General features: G+C 35.2%; 1 protein-coding gene across 1 annotated transcript in view; it reads left to right on the top strand.

Annotated features, from left to right (window-relative positions):
* Positions 1-22032, top strand: part of PPM1E (protein phosphatase, Mg2+/Mn2+ dependent 1E) — a 203654-nt gene that overhangs the window by 147705 nt on the left and 33917 nt on the right. The window contains exon 2 of the mRNA XM_051994154.1: positions 19650-19768. Coding sequence (XP_051850114.1) covers positions 19650-19768 — 119 coding nt within the window. The remainder of the gene's footprint in view (positions 1-19649; positions 19769-22032) is intronic.

Raw genomic sequence — 22032 nt, 5'->3', positions numbered from 1 at the left:
ACAGATGATAAAACATTCTTCCCAATCTTAATAGACAGGTGGAAGATGATGAGCAGAAGATTACAGTTGCTGTCAAACACCATCACTGAGTTATTTAGTTTTCTTTCCTTTGTTACAAGGGAAGAAGGTTTAATGTGGCATAAAAAAACTCTGCAAAAAGCATCAATAATACTTCAAAAAAACCAAGCAATTTTTAGCAGCATCTTCCTTCAGTAGATATAATTATATGGCAAGTGTTTAATAAATGTTAAGTGTTGAAAAGAATGTCCTTTTCCTTTAACACTCAGTGCCATCCCTATTATTTCATCCAGATTTAATTTAATGTTCTTTAGTATTTTAAAATGATTTTTCAAGTGAAAGACTATTTCCTACTTTGAATTAGGGAAACTTTTCATTATGATTATGTGGGTGCATTCTTCACCAACGCCAGACTTTGTTTTATACAATTTTTATCCATGCCTTTCCATGAATCCTCCATAGAAGAGCCACCCAACAGACTAGTGAACTATGAATTTGACACTTCCAAAATCTTAAACTCTCTGTACCAAGCAGCAAATAAGAGTAGAACTATGCTCTAGAATCATTATTTTTTTTTCTGTAAGGCAAATTTACTTTTGCACTTCTGAAAAAATATTAATGAAAAACAAATAATATCTTGCTATGGGATAGTCAAGTATTTCACCAAAATAATAAGGAAAAGAATTGTACCTTGAGAACATTAAAAAATTATAGTTAACATTAGCATTAATGAAATATTACCTGAAGATACAAAAAGTTTACCTTCTTTTCTATAAGAAAGATAATATGAGCCTATCAATGAAATGAATGTGCACCATGGAATTTTGACATTTAAAAATGAAATGCATGTGAGAAAACAGTTTAAAACCCTTTATATGAACTAATTCAATTTATCACAAAGTTTGATGCAGTACCAATGACTAATTCAGGGAAGAGTTGCCTATGAAAAATATGCTGCATAGAATCATTATTTTAAAAGTGGATTGATTCCAAACTTAAATGGGAAGAGAGGCCTTGAGTTTATGAGATGAATGAACTAGTACTGCCAAGAAGAATGCATTAGAAGTATGTGGGAGGTTGGGAGGAGAGAAAAGGTTGCCTATTGGAAACATGAGCTTAGGGAAAGAAACTTATTGAGTTGGAAAGGGCCTTGAGTACTCAACATAGTTATTTCTGGAGTACTGCTTCCAACTTTACTCTGGCAGTTTATACACAGTGAATTCTAAATGTCCTAGATTACAGAGATAGTCTAACCTTTGTTCTTATTTCATTGAGATGGTTTGTGTTAACCTAGTTTTTAGAAAATGAAATTCATGACAATTCACTCTTTGTTTTAAAAAAAAATGCTGACAAAAATGACATCATCATTGCTTTGTGGGCGAAATTTTAAAAGACAAACCATTTCCTAATCCTAACTAGAAATATAGTATTATTATAGTAGTACTATTAATTCTGTAGTAGTATTGCTTTTTTATGTACATAGTTTTATATTATTGTTACAAATTACTTATATTTTAATCTAAGTGGTTATATAGCATTTTTAGTTGTACATTTGGGCTGCTGACATCACAGATAGTGGCAGTAGTAATGGTGTCTTTGAAGTGGGAGACTGGCATTTTTTTCTTTTCTTTTTTTCTTTTTTCTTTTTTTTTGGAATAAGATGTAGATTTATTGCTAGCAAGCAGTCAATTCTCTGGTGGTCCTCTACTACAAGGAAACCGAACTCCTCCCATTCCCAAGGGAGGGAAAGACTGGAGGAGAAGCCTTGAATTGAAGGAGAATTTAGAGGTGGAAAGAGAAGGCACACTAGAGTTTAGGAGAAGTAGGGCACTGCTGTTGCTGCTGCTTCTATCAGCACAAACAAAAGCAGAAACAAAGGCTGCTGCCAAACAGCACCATCACCTCTACTTCCGACTCAGGCTGTGCAGTGTTAAAGGCATAAATTGAGGACTGGGTATCCAGGTGATGCAGAAGACACCTCTGCAGAGTATTTGGAGCCATTCATGCTGCTGGGAAAAGAATGGGTGATAACTGCATCTTCTGGTCCTTTGCTTCATTCTCAGACTTTCTTAGAACACTGAGCCTCTATTCCCAGTTCATGGCTCTTAAAATTTTGTTTGCTATTTTACTTTTGTTTTAAAAGAAACAGGTTTATCCAAAATGAAGCATGAATCATTGATTGCTGATCTGTGTATATCCTTGTAATGAATAGTGGCAGAGGGAGAGGCAATAGGTGATAAGATGCACAGATGAAAGACAGATTTTATTATTGTTGGGATCTTTTCTGGTAAAATGGGGGCTTAGAGCTGAAGAAAGACATTAGTGAAATGTATTTTTGCAGAGTCACAGAGGAGAAAAAGGAAAATATGGATCCATATTGCTTCTTAGACAAACATATTTAATGGCTGTGGTTGAGGTAGGTTGTGATTGCTGTGAGAAGTAGTGCCATATTCCTGTTTTCAATTTCTCTTTCCATTGTTCCCTTCCCTGAAGTAGGATTGAAAGGAAAACAAAGCTATGTCCTAGTTGCAAAGCTGAGCTTGTTGACTAAAGAAAAAGTTTCACCCAAAAAGAGGAGCTGAAAAAGAATGATGTGTCCCCAAATAGGGTAGGTGCCAGAAAGAAGGAATCAGCACAATGGGGCAGTTAGCAGATAAAGCATCAGGTCTGGAGTTGGGAAGAAGTAAGTTCAAATCCAGCCTGAGACACTAAATAGTCATGTGATCCTAGGCAAGTTATTTAACCCTGTTTGTCTCAATGTCCTCATCTGTAGAATGAGCTGGAAGAGGAAATGGCAAACCAATATCTTTACCAAGAAAATCCCAATCGGTCCTTGAGAGGTTGGACACAACTGACCAACAACTATCAGCACAATTGCATCAGCTCAATCATAGCTGCTAGACTTGTGTACCCAATGCAATGACTTGTACTTGGAGGTACTTAGTAAATATTAAACGGATGACTGTTTCAGGATACTTATGTCACTGGATAGGAAAAGCTGGTCTAATTTTTTTTGTGGATTGAAATGTGTGTGTGTGCGCGTGTAGGTGTAAACCTGGGATATTGTACTATGAAAAAGAAAAGCTAAAATTCCTAAAGATGCAACATTTTAGATACATCTGGGAATAGCTAAAATTTTTATCATATTTCTAGCAAAAGTAATTGTTTCTTGTTTGAGTTATAATTTCCCATCATGAAAGTAAATTATTAACATGGAAGTATTTCCTTCTCTTCATTTAAGTCTTTTCATGGTCATGTGGCTATCTCTATTATAATACTTTTGATTTCTCTGTCTGTCCTATATTACAGGATATTTATAAGCCAAGATAAAACTTTCTTTATTCATGACCGTTCAGTCATGAATCTGTTCAGTCATGTTCACTGAAAGGTAAAATAATGGGTTCACAGAGGATTTGTATCAGGTAGAAAAGAAATATTATAGAGATGAGAATTTAAAAAAAAACACTTTCCCAATAACAGAATATTGTAGTGACAATAGAATCAGTCTGATAGATTGTTAAACAATATTTCTTAGTCCAACAAGTAGACTCAGAAGACTCATGGAAGACTCAAGAAGATCAGAACTACATTGTTGTCAATAGTAGCAATTTATGGAGACTGAACAATTCTTTCTTAAACAATTTAAGATGAAGCAAGATTTAGCTTCTGAAAATTAGATCATTTCTATTTTATGTTTTTAGATGTCAGAGTGTTCATTGAATCAAAACCTAATAGTCCTTGGTACTTAAAAAATATAAGTGCTATGGAATAGTTGATTGAACAGATGAAAATTTATGGAAGTGTAACAATAAAAACTACTATTGAGGCCAAGGGATGGGAGTACTATTTCTTCTCTATTCAGGACTTCCTCACAACTCTGCATTCAAGCATAATTAGCACCTGGCCACCTAAAAGAAGGATCATGTTCTTTTCCCCACTCTTCTTGTCTCTTTATATTCATACCCTAGACGCCTAAGGAAAATTACTTAAAACTTAGATTTTTATCTCATGTCTAAGATATCCTAAGGGAAAGGAAGTTAAAAGTTACCTAGTGTATGATACAATTAAGGTATAGGACGGCTATTTATCTCCTTCCCACAAAAGATTCTTACATTAACAGAGATTTAAACCAAGAGCAACAAGAACATAGGTATTGTTCTAGTCTCCCAGCAGGTAGGGACTTTAACTTCAGAACTTGAAGCAGTTTGCAGAACTAATGAATAGGCATTTTACATTTCACCTTGCTTCTACACTTCCCAAACAATTGCCCAAAAGTCTATGTTTTCTGACAAGTTCATCCAGGAGTTGAGGTTCTTTCCCAGTTAGTAGTTATTCTCTCCAATGCAAAAATTCTCCCTGTTATTGGCAAATATGAAAAAAAAAACAGAAAATGACAAATGTTGAAGAGGATTTTTTTTAATGGGGAGAAGGGAGCCCACATTAATACACTATTGATGAAGTTATGACTTAGTTTAACTCTTTTGGGATACAATTTGGAACTATGCCTAAAAAGTCACTAGATATGCATACCCAGTAATATCATTACTAGTGATAGAATTTGCTGGTAAGTAAATGCTATGTCCAAAAGAGATAAAAGAAAGAAGGAAAGGACCCATGTCAAATCATTTTTTTTTCAGTTTCACATGAGAGGGAGAAAAAATAAAGGTTCACTAAATTTTTAAAAAATCAAAATAAAATTTCTTTTAAAAGAAAAACAACAGGCCCTGGAAGTTTATATGCGTTCTAGCACATGTTCCCTGGGATGGCCCCTATAGCTCTCCTCCCTACCCATAGGGTGTACTAAGTGGAATGCAATTGTCTTTAAAGACCTGCCAGTCTCCTCTAAAAGGGAGTGGGTTTTTCTGTTGTTGCAGAAAATGCTGTCATTTCTTTTTTCCTTATCTTTTGTCTTATTATTCTTAGTGTGTTTGTGGGTTTTTAAGTGGTTTTTTTCCTCTATGTAATTGTGATGCTTTCCTAGGGGAAAGAAAAGAAAAGAATAAGCATTTATACTGTGTGCCAGGAACAGTTAAATGCTTTACAAATTTTATCTTACTTGATCTTCACACTCACTCTGACAGGTATCTATTCTTACTATGCCCATTTTTCACTTGAGGAAACTGAGGCAAACAGAAATTAAGTGTCTTGTCTCAGGATCCAGTAGCTTTTAAGTGTCTGAGGCTAGATTTGAATTCAGGTCATTGTTAGTCTAGGTCCAGTGCTCTATTCACTATGTCACCTACCTGCCTCTCCTACCTTTGCATATGGGAATGTAACAATCAAATACAATTGAATAACATCTCATTTGGGAGGTCAAGTAATATTTTTTGTTTATTTCTCCCAATTGATCTTTATTCTAGGATTCTGATTAAGTCTGGTTACATATCTGAAACATTATTTATTGAATAAAAAGGAAAAAACCACAAAAGTCCTATGAAAATGAAAAAAAAAAAGTTTTTTCCCAACAATCTATTTAAATTGTGGTTTTATCTGTAGTGGGCTATACATATATATTACCCATGTAGTGCAGAAAGTAGGGGTTTGTCATCTGCCTACAAGCTTTGCCTGGTTTGAACTTTCATTGGTTTTCTGGCATGAAATTAGAAAGCAGGAAGGAGAAGGCAGAAGAGAGTTAGTTATATAAAAACTTCCATACATTTCACTGATGTATACCAGTGTTATCTCCATAAAATCTGAAGACAAGCATTTTTAAGCATTACAATACTTAAAAGACAAAAATAGTTTACATGAGGAGTTTACAACTGTACACAATTAAATGTAATAAAAGGCAAATTGAGGAGCAAGAGAGTGCTGAGAATTACAGGAACCAATGGAGACTCCACTGTGAAGAAGTGTCATCTGGACTAAACCTTGAAGGAAGAAAATAATCCTGTAAAACTTGGATTGTAGGAAACATAATCCATAATGTGTAAAAAATTATACTGATGTATAATCTAATGAACTTGCATTAAGCTCAGGAAACAGTTATAATTATCCCTTCCCCCATCAAAACAATTAGTGGCGCAGAGTCCCTATGAGCTGGATATTTCACATGGAAAGCAGGGAAATAACATACATAGAACTACATTCAAGGTAATGGAAAAGAAGCAATCTAATATGAAGTTATTTTGTTGATAATTGAATAATAGGAAGGAAACACAATGGAAGGATTGGAGAGGGTAACAGGTCTAGCATGAATGAAGATGAACTGGGAAGAAGCAACATAGGTTGGCTCCAGCACACCACTGCTAACAGGATCAAGACTATGAAGGACAGAAATTGAAATCACAGAGTGATATAATCTCAGAGAATGGAGGAAATATAGAGGCTTTGAAATTAAAGTTTCAGATTTTATGGGAAAAGAAATTGAAGGCATGGATAATATGAATTTCAAAAATAAAACCCCAAAGATTATAGAGTGAATAAGTGACATCAAAAGTATAGAATTCAATTCCTACTCATTGATCATCCTACTGAAATTTCTTCAGATCCTTTACTGGCCAAAAGTTTCTATACTGTTCATCTCTTAATCTATGATTTGATTTTTTAGATAAGCATTTTTCAACTCATTGAATATACATTTTTTGTAGGAAGCACAGTAATCTAATTTCTTGTAATCTGAAATTAAATTTGAGGGTTCAATTGCAGGCTTGGAACTGATTTTCTTTAGTAAGTTTATTGACCAGAAAATTTATTTATTCTGAATAGTAGGCATTTGGTTCTCTTTCTGTCTAATGGAATTTATTAGTTGCCTATGAAAGAAGCAGTTCGATCCACAGCAAAGAATAAGAGATGGGTAGCTAGACAAATTATGTTTTCATCTTCATTAAGATCTAGGAAAAAATTTCTCCTCACTATGCTATCAATAAAAAGTGAATTAACTTGGGCAAATCACCTTATAATGTGGTACTAAACTTGAATATAAACTTATCCCTGTGGGCTGCATATTGACTTAGAAAACCATTTATATTATCTTTATTATATCATTTTAATTTCTTTTCTGTTTTTTTTTTTTAACAATAATAGCTTTTTTAACACTGTCTAGCTGTGTGACCCTGGGCAAGTCACTTAATTTCAATTATCTCAGCAAAAAAAAAAAACCAATAATAGCTTTTTATTTTTCAAAATTCATGCAAAAAGTTTTCACCATTCACTTTTGTAAAACCTTGTGTTCCACATTTTTTCTCCTTCCCTCTTTATTTCCCTCCTCTCCTAGGCAGGAAGCTATCCAGTATAGGTTAATGTGCAATTCTTCTAAATATATTTCCACATTTATCATGCTGCACAAGAAAAATCAGATTAAAAGGGGAAAAATGGGGGGGGGGAACAAGCAAGCAAACAACAGCAACAACAAAGGTGAAAATACTATGTTGTGATCCACATTTAATTTGTTTGAAAAATATTTCCCACGCTTACATGAATTGATACAAAGTGAAATAAGCTATTGCTGTTACAATACTGTTAGCAATAGTGCTAATATTGTACAATATTCTGGTTCTATCACAACCCCTAAAAGACCCATTTAATTTCCCAGTGCCCCAGGCAACTCCCTAAAAATAACTTAGCTCTCTCCAGCAATACAATGACCCAAGAAAATTGTGTAGATTTATGATGAAAAGTGTTGTCCATCTCCAGAGAAAAAACTGATAGAACCTAAAGGCAGATGAAAGATACTTTCTTTTTAGTTTTCTTGGCTTTTTGTCTGTATTTTTTTTTTCACAAAATGACTTATGTGGAAATGTGTTGTATCCAACGATGCGTGTATAAGCCATGTCAAATTGCTTGCTTCTCAGTGGCAGGGGAGGGGATAGAGAGAGAATTTAAAATCAAAATTTGAAAAAAATGTTAAAATTGTTATTACATGTAACTGGGGAAAAATAAAATATTAAATTAAAAAATATTTCCCCATTATCTTTTAATTTGGTTTGGGCTACACTAAGGAGTTTTGCCAAGCACTTGGGGCCCTCTGGTTGAGTTTTCTTTCTCTGGTCTATGGTGAAGCTCTTTGTGTCTTCAGAGAGAGAGCTTCAATATAAGCTCTCAGTTAAATCCATAGATTCCCTTTTGGTCCATGGATTCCTTTTTGTTATTGGTTGTTGTGTAGTCTCCTCTTTTATAGCAAACGCTTATTCAGAATGCAATCAAAATTAACTTAGTTTTATCTAGAGCCCAAACTCTTGGTAAAGGTACATATATCAAATAAACAAAATGCAGAAAACTACTGAAAATTAAAGTGATACTAGGTTGCCAGGTGACAAGACAGAGGATGGAGATTATTGGAGAGGAGATAAATTCACCAGATCTCAATATCAATGACAGTAAAGGAAACAGCAAAAGTCTGTTCAGGCACATCCCAGCTGGATTGCGTCAGAGAGCCAGATTGGGTTTTCACCTTCTTAGATGAAGTACCTTTTATTGGCAATAGCCTGGCTGCTGGCATTTGTGCCTTTGCTCCCCCCAAATCCAAAGTTCTCAGGCTTCCTCTCCCTTCCATTTGGGAAAAACTACATTTTTCCATTAGCCTCCTGGCCAATGGGATTCATAAGTAGATAGAGAATAGTTCTCAGAGTCAGGGATACTGAAGTCTGGACTCTAATATATTTCTATCACAACCCTTAAAAGACTCATTTAATTTCCCAGTGCCCCAGGCAACTCCCTAAAACTAAATTTCAGAACATTTTCTTTCAACATTGGTTGAGGATGTTTCCCCAGTGGGAGTTTCTTCCACTAATGACAACACAGATAAAGACCAAAAATAAATTATTGCTTTGCAGGTGTTGACAGGATACTGTAAATAAGAGGATATTTAAGTATTTTTTTAATGGGCATTATATAATTTATGTATTCATAGTTAGACTGTGATCTTCCAGAATTTAAGCTCAATCAAGCTTAGATCATCATTCTTAAATTGGGAATAATTTTGACCAAATAAGAGTTCTGTTCCAAGCTTTATTGATTAGCATTGATTAGGCTAGTAGGATCTGATGCCTCACTGAAATAATATGTGTAGAGCACTTTGCACAGTGCCTGACACATAGTGGGAGCTTAATTAATGTTTATTCTCTTTGCTTCCCCCTTTTCCTGAAAATTATTCTTCAAAAATGTTTCGCTCATACACACTTTGAAATTTAAGAATATTAAAGACAGAATGAGATTATTAAGACAGTAATGACTGCAATGAAGTTGAGACGAGTTTAAACAAAGACATTGTTTTGATAAAACAGTATATGTGACCTTGATTGGCTTTAGCCATTTTTTAAATTAATATTAGCTCAAGTTGCTTAGCTGCATATAAACACAATGTGCAATGCTGAACAACATACACTAATGCCTGCTCATAAGAAGATTTCCTTCCAAGAATCCAAGGCACAGACAAACCTTCTCAGACAGAACTGTGATCTCACGGTTTTTCATGTTGCCTCCCATGATGCAGACCACCACCCGCTCATTCCCACCCATCTCATGTGACTCTTATCTATGTCTTTCCATAAGTTTGCCATAAATGTTGTACCCAATGTGTTGGGAAGCTTCCATGGCAACATGTAAAACACATAAACACAGAGAAAGCAAAACAGGAAAAGAGAGACTTGTACCATTGTTATTTTTGGTCACAAAAGAGAAAGAGTGAGGAAAAGGCTGATGGCAGGGATTCTCTTGTCTGTGAACATCAGCGACTTGCTGAGTAGCAAGCAATGTGTCCACTGTGATACCTGTCTACCATCAAATGGAAACAGGCTTTAAAAATATCACATTCTTCAATAAATTCCCCAGGCTTCTGTGCATAGAGGAGAGCCTAGTTTCTGTCCCTTTTAAGCGTCAAACCATCTGGGTGAATCACAGTAAGTAAACATTACTTTGACGAAAGCATCAGGGAAAGATCTTTGTGCTATAATAGTCAAAGAAGAAACCTCTGAAACTGGCCAGTCAGGAGCCACCAGTACACAGGCAGAGGAAGACAAGCTTTATTAAGAGAATGTCTGACGGACAGATATCACTGTCAGTTAACTCTGGGGGCGGAGGTGGGGTAGTGACGCTGATGGTTGCTAACTTGGAAAGAAAGCATCTTTGAAAAGGAAAATGTCTTTCCTGATCTGGGCTCTGTTTTATCTGATAAGAATTGATTAAAAAAAAAAGTCTAAGCCATTTTAATACATCTTGAGATAGTGGCAAATTTGCCTTCTTTATTTTTAGTTTAGTGTGTTATTCTAGACTTAGCACCCAGATGAATAATTCCAAGGAAGTGATCATAAATTTTTCATCGTTTCAGTTCTGTCATTCTAGAACAAGGGCACATTGAGGAGATAACATCATTTCAATATGTGGGCTGAGTTGAGTCTGCTTCAGATGGTTTCTCTCAAAGTTAATTGATGGAAACTTCCCACCTTCAGAGTCTCTTATTACCTTAGCAATGCCCTGCCAAGACTGCTGAACTGCAGCTGTGGGTGTTACGCAGACACCCACACTACCAGTGTCAGGAAGGCTGTTCTTTCAAACCTCTAATTTATCTAATAATGTCTTTAGTGACTTGTGTAGGTTTGGCATTGTAATGAAAATGTTGCCTGGCTTGGGCTAGAACAAGAATTCAGTTTGCAGCCTTAAATTTTGTATTCTCTTGTGTGCACACAGAAAATACTAGCATGTACACGAGGGAAAGGGTCTCATTAATACCTGCTTTTGTGTATCTAACGTGGTCCTTAGGGTCTGAGGTATAAAATTCTGTTAACCATCCACTTGGGCTGTTCTTGATTAGTTTCTCTGAGCTTCCTATCTCACAGGAGTGAGGAAAGCTCTTTGGAAATCTAAAATTATTATTTGCCATAAGTTAACAAAATTAATTTATTAATAAGTAATTAACTTAATGCATTTTAGTTTAATTAATCATTTATGGCAAATTAAAAATTAATTATTGCTATAGAAATGTAAGTTTTTATTTTTGTCATTTCTAGTACTTTTAATAAGTTAACTCTTGTCAGCTTGCTAAAATAAGTTAAAATACTATCATACCCAAATGTATTCTGGACATTTAGAATCAGAAAGTTATATTTTAGAGTAAGAAAGAAATATATATTTCTTACATATAAAGAAATATAAAGATCCTAGTTCCTTTGTTTTTTAAGGGAGGAAATAGAGGACCAGAGAAATTAAATGATTTGCTTAGTATCATGTGGCCAGTTAACAGTAGATTTGGGACCGGTTTCCTGACTCCCAGTCCCATCATTTTATAATGCTTCTTAAGATTGGACATAGCTATTAGATGCTGTAATTTTCATTCTCTCCCAGAAAAGTGTCAACTTACCCAGTATGCAACCAGTATGAAATCCAGCCTTCAGAGTCAGGCTATGTTGCTGAGATAGCATCTAATCTTTTGAATTCTATAGCAAAATAGAGATAGCACATGGTGTGAATTATGAGATAACACTGCTTTACTGAGGGTTGGGGTTATTGCCATTTATTATGAGGAACTTTCCCTGATTGCTTTAGCAACCAAAGGCAGACTGCAAGGAAAAACCACCAACTTGTGTGTTTACTGTGGGGAAATCCTAAAGGTTTTCTTTAATGTAGTCCATGTTGCTGATTCTACATTCTCCAGTGTGAAATCTAAACAGGAAAGTAGTCATGTCTTACATAGAAAACTTACATGCTCTTTCCTGAGATTTGTCATTCGGCAGAGAATATAGCATTAATCCACAGATTCTAAGAATGATTTTCATGCTCCCATAATGACAGAACATCTGTGTCTGTCTTCACATTCTGCTGTATCACTGCCTGACTTTTACAAAACGAATCATTTAGGAAAAACCTGACAAAAAAAATTAATTTGTGTAAACATTGACTAAAGACCTAGCCACAGAAAGTGTGTGGTTTGTGCATTATAACACAATCCGTGTCTTTTTGGGAATCATAAAATAGTCTTCTAGACAGGTTTTGGTTTTGTGCCTTTTTTTTTTTTTAAGACTACAAACAGGGTGGCAACGTAAGCTAAAAGATGTACTGGCCAAAAATTAAAATACATCATTTTAACAGTAGATTAGCATTAATAGCAGGAATAAATAATCAGAACTTTGTGACTGTGGCCTATATAAAGTGAAATTCCAAAGATTTCAGCGCAAGCTAGTTGAGTTGAGAATTTGTATGTAGTCAACTGTGAAGTAAAATTATTTGTTAGCTTAAAGTAGCAGGATGGTGAAATCTGAAATAACTGAGGAAACAGGTTTGAGAATATTGATTTATTAAGCAATGCATGCCAGTTACATAACAAATTGGGATCAGGCCTCCTCAGCTTGGCATTGGACTTGAATACAAGGGAAAACAGATTGTTATGCATTAAAGGAAAATAATTAACAGGATACAAAGCAGGATACAAGATTATGTAATCTGATTTCTAATTGGAGGAAAGATTTTGAAGGAATTCCAAGTTGGGAAGGGAAGAGTCAACAGGTACAATTTCCTGAAATCAGAAAAGTTATTCCACTTTCTCTCTCCCAAGTATCAATATTTAATCAGATACATAATTAAATAGAAAGGTAACTGAGCTAGAACAAGAATTGAGTCACAAGATGGAGTCAAGATGGTTCATTCAATTCTCACAGTTCCCATGATAGTTTGTTCACAAGTATCATTATGTGACAATTTTATTGAACCTAGGAGCCTCCTTATGAGCAAAACCATAGAAAATTAAGTACTCTGAGAAATTCTAAAATGTTTTCATGTATACAAAGACACTACTCCTTTGGTAAAGAACATCCTATTTAAATGATTAGCTATCCAATTGAAGTATAAATAGAATGCTGATGAATAATTTCTCTCTTTTCTTAGTTGAAGATATTTATGCCAAATTAAAAATGATCCAATGGCACATAATACAGAATAATTACATTTATCTGCACAAAGCTAGGAAGGTTGATTGGGTGCTTTGAGGTCTAAACCAAAGAACAAAATACTAAATGAGCATTCATTCTCTTTAATGGACTTGTTTTATAAAGATATAAAGCCCTGGATGGTTGGAATGATGGACGTTTAAGAAAAATATGATAATGTAAAGTAATTTGTATTGAATCAGGCTGAAGGGGAGAGGTGAGATGTGTATGTATATTTAGATGAGAAAAGTCTAGACCTATTAATTCATTGGTTATGAAAACTCCAGTGTGGAATGTCTCTTAACTGGTGCAAACAGTAGCTCATCTGTAATTTATAGTCTTTGAGTGTTGTTTCCTGGGGCCCTGAGAGATTAAGAGATTTGTCCTCTCATAAACAGTTTGTGCCAGAGGCTGGACTGGAACCCATGTTTTCCTGACTCCAAATCACATCTTGTCCCTACCACTGGTATAAAATTTTTTTAAAAATATAAAGAATCATTTTCAAGTCCATTTCAAGTAAAGAGCATTACTTAACAATTTAGAATTCCTGAGTTGAAGTACAGAAGACCTGAATTCAGATCCCACACAGATATTTACTGGTTTTGTAATCTTGGGCAAATATTTAAATCTCTTATTGCCCTTAGGCTTCTCTCTCTCTCTCTCTCTCTCTCTCTCTCTCTCTCTCTCTCTCTCTCTCTCTCTCTCTCTCTCTTCTCTCTCTTCTCTTCTTTTCTCTTCTCTTCTCTTCTCTTCTCTTCTCTTCTCTTTTCTCCTCTTTTCTCCTCTTCTCTCTCCTTCTCTTTCTCTCTCTCAATAGTATTTTATTTTTTCCAATTATATGTAAAGACAATTTTTGACATTCATTTTTACAAAATTTTGAGTTCCAATTTTTTCTTCCTTCCTCCTTTCCCTCCCCTCCCTTCTTCCTCAAACAATGAACAATTTGACATAGATTATTTATATGCAATCATGTAAAACATATTTCCATATTAGTCATATTGTGAAAGAAGAAACAGACTGAAAAGAAAAAAAACACAAAATTAAGAAAATGAAAATGGTTCATCAATTCTTTCTCTGGCGATGGATAGCACTTACTATCATGAATCCTTTGAAATTTGTCTTGGATCACTGCATTGCTGAGAGGAGCTAAGTCATCCATAGTTGATTATCACACATTATTTCTTAGTGTACAGTATTCTCCTAGTTCTGCTCATTTTACTTTGCATCAATTCATGTAAGTCTTTCCAGGTTTTTCTGAAATTCTTCTGTTCATCATTTCTTCCCATTACATTCTTATATCACTACTCATTCAGCCATTCCCCAATTGATGAGCAGCCCCTCAATTTCCAATCTTTTACCTAGGTTACTCTCTAAAGATTCCAAATTACAGAGAAGTTGCTAATTGCATTGGTGGAAGGACTTTCTGTACTGTTAGTTTCCGTACCAATGAATTAAGTGGTATACAGAGCCAACTGAGAGCATATTCCCAAGTTTTAACCTCTTTGTTTCTCAATTTCTTCATCTATAAAATGAAGGAATTGGGCTCCATGGCCTTTAAAGTTCCAGCTCTAATCTAGGATCTTATTATCCTATGATTATGATACTGGTATTTAAAATGATCACAAAGTTGAACTTGCTGATTGCAGAAGAGTCAAGTGGAATTCATCAACATGATACAGTGGAAAGAACTCTGAAGTCAGCAAACATTTGCCATATCTGGACACTGTTCAAAGTTCTAAGGGAATAAAGAAAGGCAAAAAACAGTCCCTGCTTCAAGGAACTGGGTTATTATCCCACTTCTGATACTTCCTTCCTTCCTAACCCTCAACAACTCATTTCATCTCCCCAGAAGGTTTTCTCATCCGTAAAATGAAGGAGTTGAATTTCATGGCCATTTAGGTTTCTTCCAACTCTAGACTAGCATCTTTCAGATGATACTACCACCATTATTCTAATTAAACATAATTCTATTTTCTACTTGGAGAAGAGGTGACTGAATTAGTCAAAATATTCATATTTTTCAGAGATCCTCCCAAACAAAGAACTTAACACAAAGTTCAGAGAAGTCTCAAGGCAGTAGAATTGGTTAAATCATCCCCTCTCAACAAGAGAAATTTGTGCTCCTTTAATTCTTGTCAAACATATTTATTGGTGTTGTTGTTCAGTCATTTTGTGTTTTACTTTGGTGATCCTATTTGATTTTTCTTGGCAAAGACAGTAGAGAGATTTGCCACTTCTTTCTCCATTTTATAGAAGAGAAAAATGAGGAAAACTGAGTTAAGTGACTTATTCCCAGGCTTGCACATCTAAGTGTCTGAGGCCAGATTTGAACTTAGGAGGATAAGTGTTCTAACTCAAGGCCCAGAGTTCTATCTCCTGTGTCACTTTGCTGCACCCACATATATCTTACATTTGCTCAAATGTCAAAACTTCATAGATCCTAATCTTCCTAGTACTGTTTGAGAAAAGGTGAATGGAGGCACTTATTAGCGCATTAGTCACTCCTGGTAAGTCTCTGGATAATGACAGGATATGATTCTGTTTAAGTGGTATCAAACATTCTCTGATGTGACTGTTTTAAAATATATTTGCAAATCTGATTTTTCAGAAGTAATCACTGTTTTAATTCAAAGTCAAAATTAGGAGAAAAGATTCAGACTTAGTTTATAGCTTTCTGTCACATGGGAATAGCTGTGTGGATAAAATGTCTAGCTTGATGTTGAACATTTCCCTAGATATTAGTCAGATAATCCTCTTCCCTACCTCGCTGAAAATATTTTCATTCTGTCTGGCAAAAAAAGAAAAAAAAATTAACAGAGACTAAAAGTGTCTTGCAGTTGATACATCTGCCACTAATGGAACTGATGGTTAATACTCTCATTCTCTAAAGTTTTAACATGCTTTTATGAATTTTGAGCTAAACAGTTGGAAATTGAACAAAAAAGTTTCCTTTATAATTCAGAGAACTTGAAAAGATGAGGGGGGCTAAGGGGGTGATTATATATAAAAGGTGATTGGGGATAAATGTTTGGTCATATGGCAATAAAGTCAAGGGAGTAAAATGAGACAATCTTTATAAAAATAGTCATTTTCAAGTGTACAGTAAGGAATTAAGAAGGATTACTCAAAAGCTCAGAGCTGGAGTCAGGAAAATCTAGAGTTCAGAGCCCATATAATCACTTCATAATTTTGAGACTCTGGGCTAGGCTCTTAACCTCTAAACAACCTTAACCCCTAAATCCTTAACTCTTAACCCTAAGCAACTCTCTCTTTTTTTAAATAACAACTTCTTATTTTCAAAACAAATGCATGGATAATTTTCAACATTCATTCTTGCAAAACCTTATGTTCCAAATTTTTCTCCCTCCTTTCTCCTACCTCCTCCCTTAGATCTCAGGTAATTTAATATACGTTAAACATGCATAATTCTTCTATACATATTTCCACATTTATCATGTTGCACAAGAAAAATTAGGTCAAAAAGAAAAAAATGAGAAAGGAAAAAAAAAGCAAGCAAACAGAAAAAAAAGTGAAGTTATGATATTGTGATCCACATTCAGTCCCCACAGTTCTCTTTCCGGATGCAGAGTTCTCTTTATCACAAGTCTATTGGAACTGGCCTGAATTACCATTGTTGAAAAAAGCCACATTCATTAGAGTTGATCATTACATAATCTTGTTGTGTACAATGTTCTCTTGGTTCTCACTTCATTTAGCTGATCTTTTTGAAATCATCTTGCTGATCTTTTCTTATATAACAATAATAGTGCATAACGTTCATATACTATAATTTATTCAGTCATTTACCAGTTGATGGGCATCTACTCATAAACTCTCTTAAGACTATAAATTACAGAGAAATTCCTGATTGCATTGGTGAAGGGAGTTTCTGCAGTGGAAGTTCCCATACTAATGAATTAAGGGGTCTAGATTCACCAAAAGATTAAACCCAAAGACCCCAGCTTCTGGAATAAGAATTCACTATTTGACAATAATTGCTGGAAAGGGGCAACTAAATGGCACAGTGGATAGAGCATCAGCCCTGAAGTCAGGAGGACCTGAGTTCAAATTTGGCCTCAAACACTTAATACTTCCTGGCAGTGTGACCCTGGGTAAGTCACTTAGCCCCAGATGGCTCAGGAAAAACAAAAACAAAAACAAAATTTCTGGGAAAATTGGAAATTAGTATGGCATAAACTAGGCATTGACCCACACCTAACACCCATATCAAGATAAGGTCAAAATGGGTTCATGTTTAGACATAAAGAATATTTTAAGTAAATTTAAAAAACAAAGGATAATCTACCTTTCAGATCTGTGAAGAAGGAAGAAATTTGTGGCCAAAAAAGAACTAGAGTACATTATGCAATGCAAAATGGATAATTTTGATTATATTTATTAAATTAAGAAGTTTTTGTACAAACAAAACCAATGCATACAAGATTAGAAGGGAAGCAATAAACTGGGGGGGAAATTTTACATTAAAGGGTTCTGATAAAGACCTTATTTCTAAAATATATGGAGAATTAACTCAAATTTATAAGAATTCAAGCTGTTCTCCAATTGATAAATGGTCAAAGAATATGAACAAACAATTTTCAGATGAAGAAATTAAAACCATTTCTAGTCATACAAAAAAATGCTCTAAATCACTATTGATCAGAGAAATGCAAATTACAACAACTCTGAGGTACCATTACATACTTCTCAGATTGGCTAAAATGATAGGAAAAGATCATGATGAATGTTGGAGGAAATTGAGAAAACTGGGACACTGATACATTGTTGATGGAATTATGAGTACCTTCAACCATTCTGGAGAGCCATTTGGAACTATGCTCAAAAAGTATACACTTTGATCCAGCAGTGTTTCTACTGGGATTATATCCCAAAGAGATATTAAAGGAGGGAAAGGGACTCACATGTGCAAAAATGTTTCTGGCAGTCCTGGTAGTGGCAAGAAACTGGAAACTGGAAAGTGGATGCCCATCAACTAGAGAATGGCTGAAGAAGTTATCATGTATGAATATTATGGAATATTATTGTTCTGTAAGAAACAATCAGCAGGACGATTTCAGGGAGGCCTGGAGAGACTTATATGAACCGATGTTGAGTGAAATGAGCAGAACCAGGAGATCATTGTACAAGGCAACAAGAAGACTATATGATTATCAATTCTGACAGATGTGGCTCTTTTCAACAATGAGATGATTCAGGCCAGTTCAATGATCTTGTGATGAAGACAGTCATCTGCACCCAGAGAGTATAGGAACTGAGTGTAGATCACAACATAGTATTTTCACTCTTTTTGTTGTTGTTTGCTTGCTTGCTTTTTATTTTCCTATTTTTTTCCTTTTTTGATTTGATTTTTCTTGTGTAGTATTGTGAAAATTGTGAATATATAGAGATATAGATATTTGTGGAAATATATATAGAAGAATTGCACATGTTTAATATATATTGGATTACTTGTCATCTTAGGGAAGGGGTGGGTGAAGGGAGAGAAAAAAGTTGGAACACAAGGTTTGTAAGCATGAATGTTGAAAATTATCCATGCATTTGTTTTGAAAATAAAAAGCTTTAATAATAATTTTTTTAAAAAAAGATTAGGGGCTCTGTTAGGACCATTGGATTGATTCAGAATAATAAACTCTTTGTTAGGTACCATTCTACCTGAATGTATATTGCCTCAGAACTCCTGAGTTTCATAAGGACCTACCTGTGTGATAGATAGTTGGGGCAGATTTATTCCAATCATATCTAACTCTTTGTGACCCTACTGGGGTTTTCTTGGCAAAGATACAAATGATTTTTCATTCTCCAGATTGTTTTACAGATCAGGCAAACAAGGCAAATAGAGTTAAGTGACTTGCCCTGAGTCACATAGATAATAAATGTCCGAGGTCACATTTGAATAAGAGATCCCCCTGATTCCATTGTACCACCTAGCTGCCCTATCCTAAGTAAAGATCCTTTACATGTCCTTGGGTAGATTACAAACTCCATGTGAGCAAGAGCCACAGTCTCTTTAATCTTTGCATCTCTCCTGATATGGTGTTCTATGCATAACAAATGTTTAAATTGATTTGACAATTGTCAAAACGGCTCTTTCTAAATGTTTTGCCTAGCAATGGAGGATTTAAACACTGCTACTCTATCCCCTTTGTTTTAGATGCCTATTTGTTTTTAATTTCATAATCATTTCTTGACATTTCTAGAATCCCTTTCAGTGGCCAAAAAAAAAAAAAGTTAAAAACCCCACAGGCTGTATGTACTCCCTTCTTATTTCCCCCCTCTCCCTCACAACCCCTCCCCATCTTTTCTTTCCTCTCTCTCTCTCTATCTCTTTCTCCTCTCTGAGACCACAATTGATCACCTGAATTTAGCTGCTTTTTCATGTTATCTTTATTAGCATCATTGAAGTTATTGTATTTATTGTTCTCCTGGTTCTCCTTTTTTTCTTTTGCTCTGCATTCATTCATACGCCTCCCCATATTTCCCTGAATCCCTCCCCTTCATTTCTTATAGCAGAATAATATTCCATTACAATCACATCCCACATTTCTTTCAGATGTTCTGCAACCTAAGAGTTCTCATTTTCTTTCTACTTTTGTTATCACAAAAAACACTATTACAACTATTTTGGTATATATGGGGCCTTTTCGACTTTGATCTCCCTGTATTCCTTCTGATTTTGAAATGACTTCAGCTTTATATGAAATTCACTGCTTTATGAACTCTTGCTGAAGTCTGCCTTCCCTTTATCTTTTTCAGTAATTGCCCTTCCTTTTTGGCTGCTGCTTTAGCCAGAGCAACATCAGATGAAGTCCTTCAGAGTGATCTTTCTATGTACTATATACCAAAGGAAACAGATGGCTCAGAAGGGACTGTGGGTAAGTAGCTCTGTACATTATTTAAAATACTAAAATGTTATGCAAAATGACCCACGGCAAGTGGTACCTAAATCCATATTCAGTTGTATTTTTTTAGTGATATAATTCAATATTGACTACCAGAGAGGGATATTTAAAAAAAAAAATAAGTGGAAGGGAGAAAAAATGTTTAGTTTTTGTAGATGAATTCAGAAGAAAGGAGAGGTATAGGAAGGTACCATGCTACAGATTCAAAGAAAACAATTACAGTGACAACTATAGTAGAAGGGATTGATGTCTAGACATACAGAAAGAGTGAGCCAAAGAGAAGCATTAATTATTAGTCAATTATTAAAGAGAATTACTTATTAGTCAAGGAGTCTGTCATTATTATTATTAAGCATTTCTGATTTTAAAGTTAAAATGTAAAGTTTTGTAGTTTACCTTTAATAAATAGAGCACTGAAAATGGTCCACCATACCAAAAGAAAGTCAAGAACAAAAAAACTAAACATTCCTAAAAACAATGGTAAACCTGAACTCTTTGTTACAGTAAATTTCACATCAATCAATAGGGAGGTGGCTGTAAGAAAAAATGTACAGCTGGCATTCTAGCTTTTCAGAAAGGCTATTGTAGGCTTCTTCCCCCAGGCAAAGGAGCAGAATAGATTTGTCAATGTCTTAGAGAGGCAGAATTTATTCAGTTCAAAACTGCCTCTAAGGAAATGCTGATGTTTTGAAAATAAAAGACCTTTCAGCTCAAAATAATCTAATATGGCAATTTTTCATTTCAACATATTAACCTCTGTTTACCACTCTAGGCCCCACTGATAAAAAGATAAAAAATATCATAATTTCTAATTTCAAGGACTTTATTGTATAGAAGATTTTATATATATATATACATATATATATATATGAGATTCAGTTCAACAGACATTTAAGTGTTTACTCTGTGCCAGCTGCAGTACTAGGTGTTGGGGATACAACGACCAAAGCAAAAATCCCTACCCACAAGTAACTTACATTCTGCTAGGAGAAATAATTTGCACATTAATAAATTAAAATATAAGGCAAATGTTATAAAGATGGGGATCAGAAAAGCCTTACAGGGGAGGAAGTCACTGAGCTTTGAAGAAAAAATTCAGAGAGGCAAAAATGAAAAGTAAGGGTATCCTAGGTAAGACAGCCTAGGTGAATCCATGGAGGCAGAAAATGAAAGATTGAGCTCAGGAAATGGCTGTCTGGTCTAGCTGGAATGTGAAGTCCATAAAGGGTTGTAATATGAACTGAGACTGGAAAAACAGGTGAGAATCAAACCAAATGCCATTGGAGGATTCTATATTCTATTCATGAAACAGTAGAAAAAAAGAAGAGAATGCTTTCAAGTGGGACTCAGGATAAAATAGTACTGGAGCCAGAATCCTGATAAGGATCCTGAAAGGCGGAAATCAGGGAGTGCCATGGGATGAAAAATGGCCTGTACAAATGCATTGAGAGAGATGTCATGTTGAGTTAGAGGAACAACTAGTAGATGTAAGTAGATTTACCAAGGAGTGACATGGTAGGACCTGTGCCCTAGATCATTTCAGTAGGTATGCTAAGGATGTGTCTGAGAGTTAGTAGGCAATTGCAGTGGTCCAGATAAGGGCTGATGAGACCTTGACCAAAAGGTATAGGGGAAAGAAAAAGCTGAGCCAGTGGAACAGATGGCATAGGACATAGCAAATTGATTAGATATGAGGGAATGAGAAAACAGGAAGAGACAAATATGATAGATTTTGAATCTGGGTAACTGGGAGAATAATAGCAATCGTCGTAGAAATAGGGAAGTTGGAAAGAAGAGGGGGTTTTGGGTTATTTTTTAAGGGAGGAGGAGAGATGTATGAGTTTTGTTTTGGACATGCTGAGTTTGAAGTGCCAGTGAGAAAACCTGGTGAAGCTGTCCAGGAGGCATCTGGGTGGAGAACTGGAGCACAGGGCAGAAATTAGAACTAGATATTTCAATCTGAGAATCATTTGCAAACATGTGATTATTATACCACTGGGAACAGAAGAGATCATCCTAGAAGAGTATGGAAAGGGAAGAACACTGAAAGCCAGAGCTTTGTGCAATGTTCATGCATAGGGAGTGGCAGAAGGATGAAAAACTAGTTTAGGACTCTGGTCAGAAAGGTTGGGAAAGAATCAGAAAAGATGAGGGTCACAGAAGCCAGAGGGAGGAAAGATAGGAGGGAAGAGTTAAGCAGGGATAAGGACTGAGAAAAAACTATTGGCATTGCCAAT

Source organism: Antechinus flavipes, chromosome 4 (genome assembly GCF_016432865.1).
Source record: "Antechinus flavipes isolate AdamAnt ecotype Samford, QLD, Australia chromosome 4, AdamAnt_v2, whole genome shotgun sequence".
Taxonomy (NCBI): Eukaryota; Metazoa; Chordata; class Mammalia; order Dasyuromorphia; family Dasyuridae; genus Antechinus; species Antechinus flavipes.
This window is presented reverse-complemented; position numbering and strand designations above follow the sequence as displayed.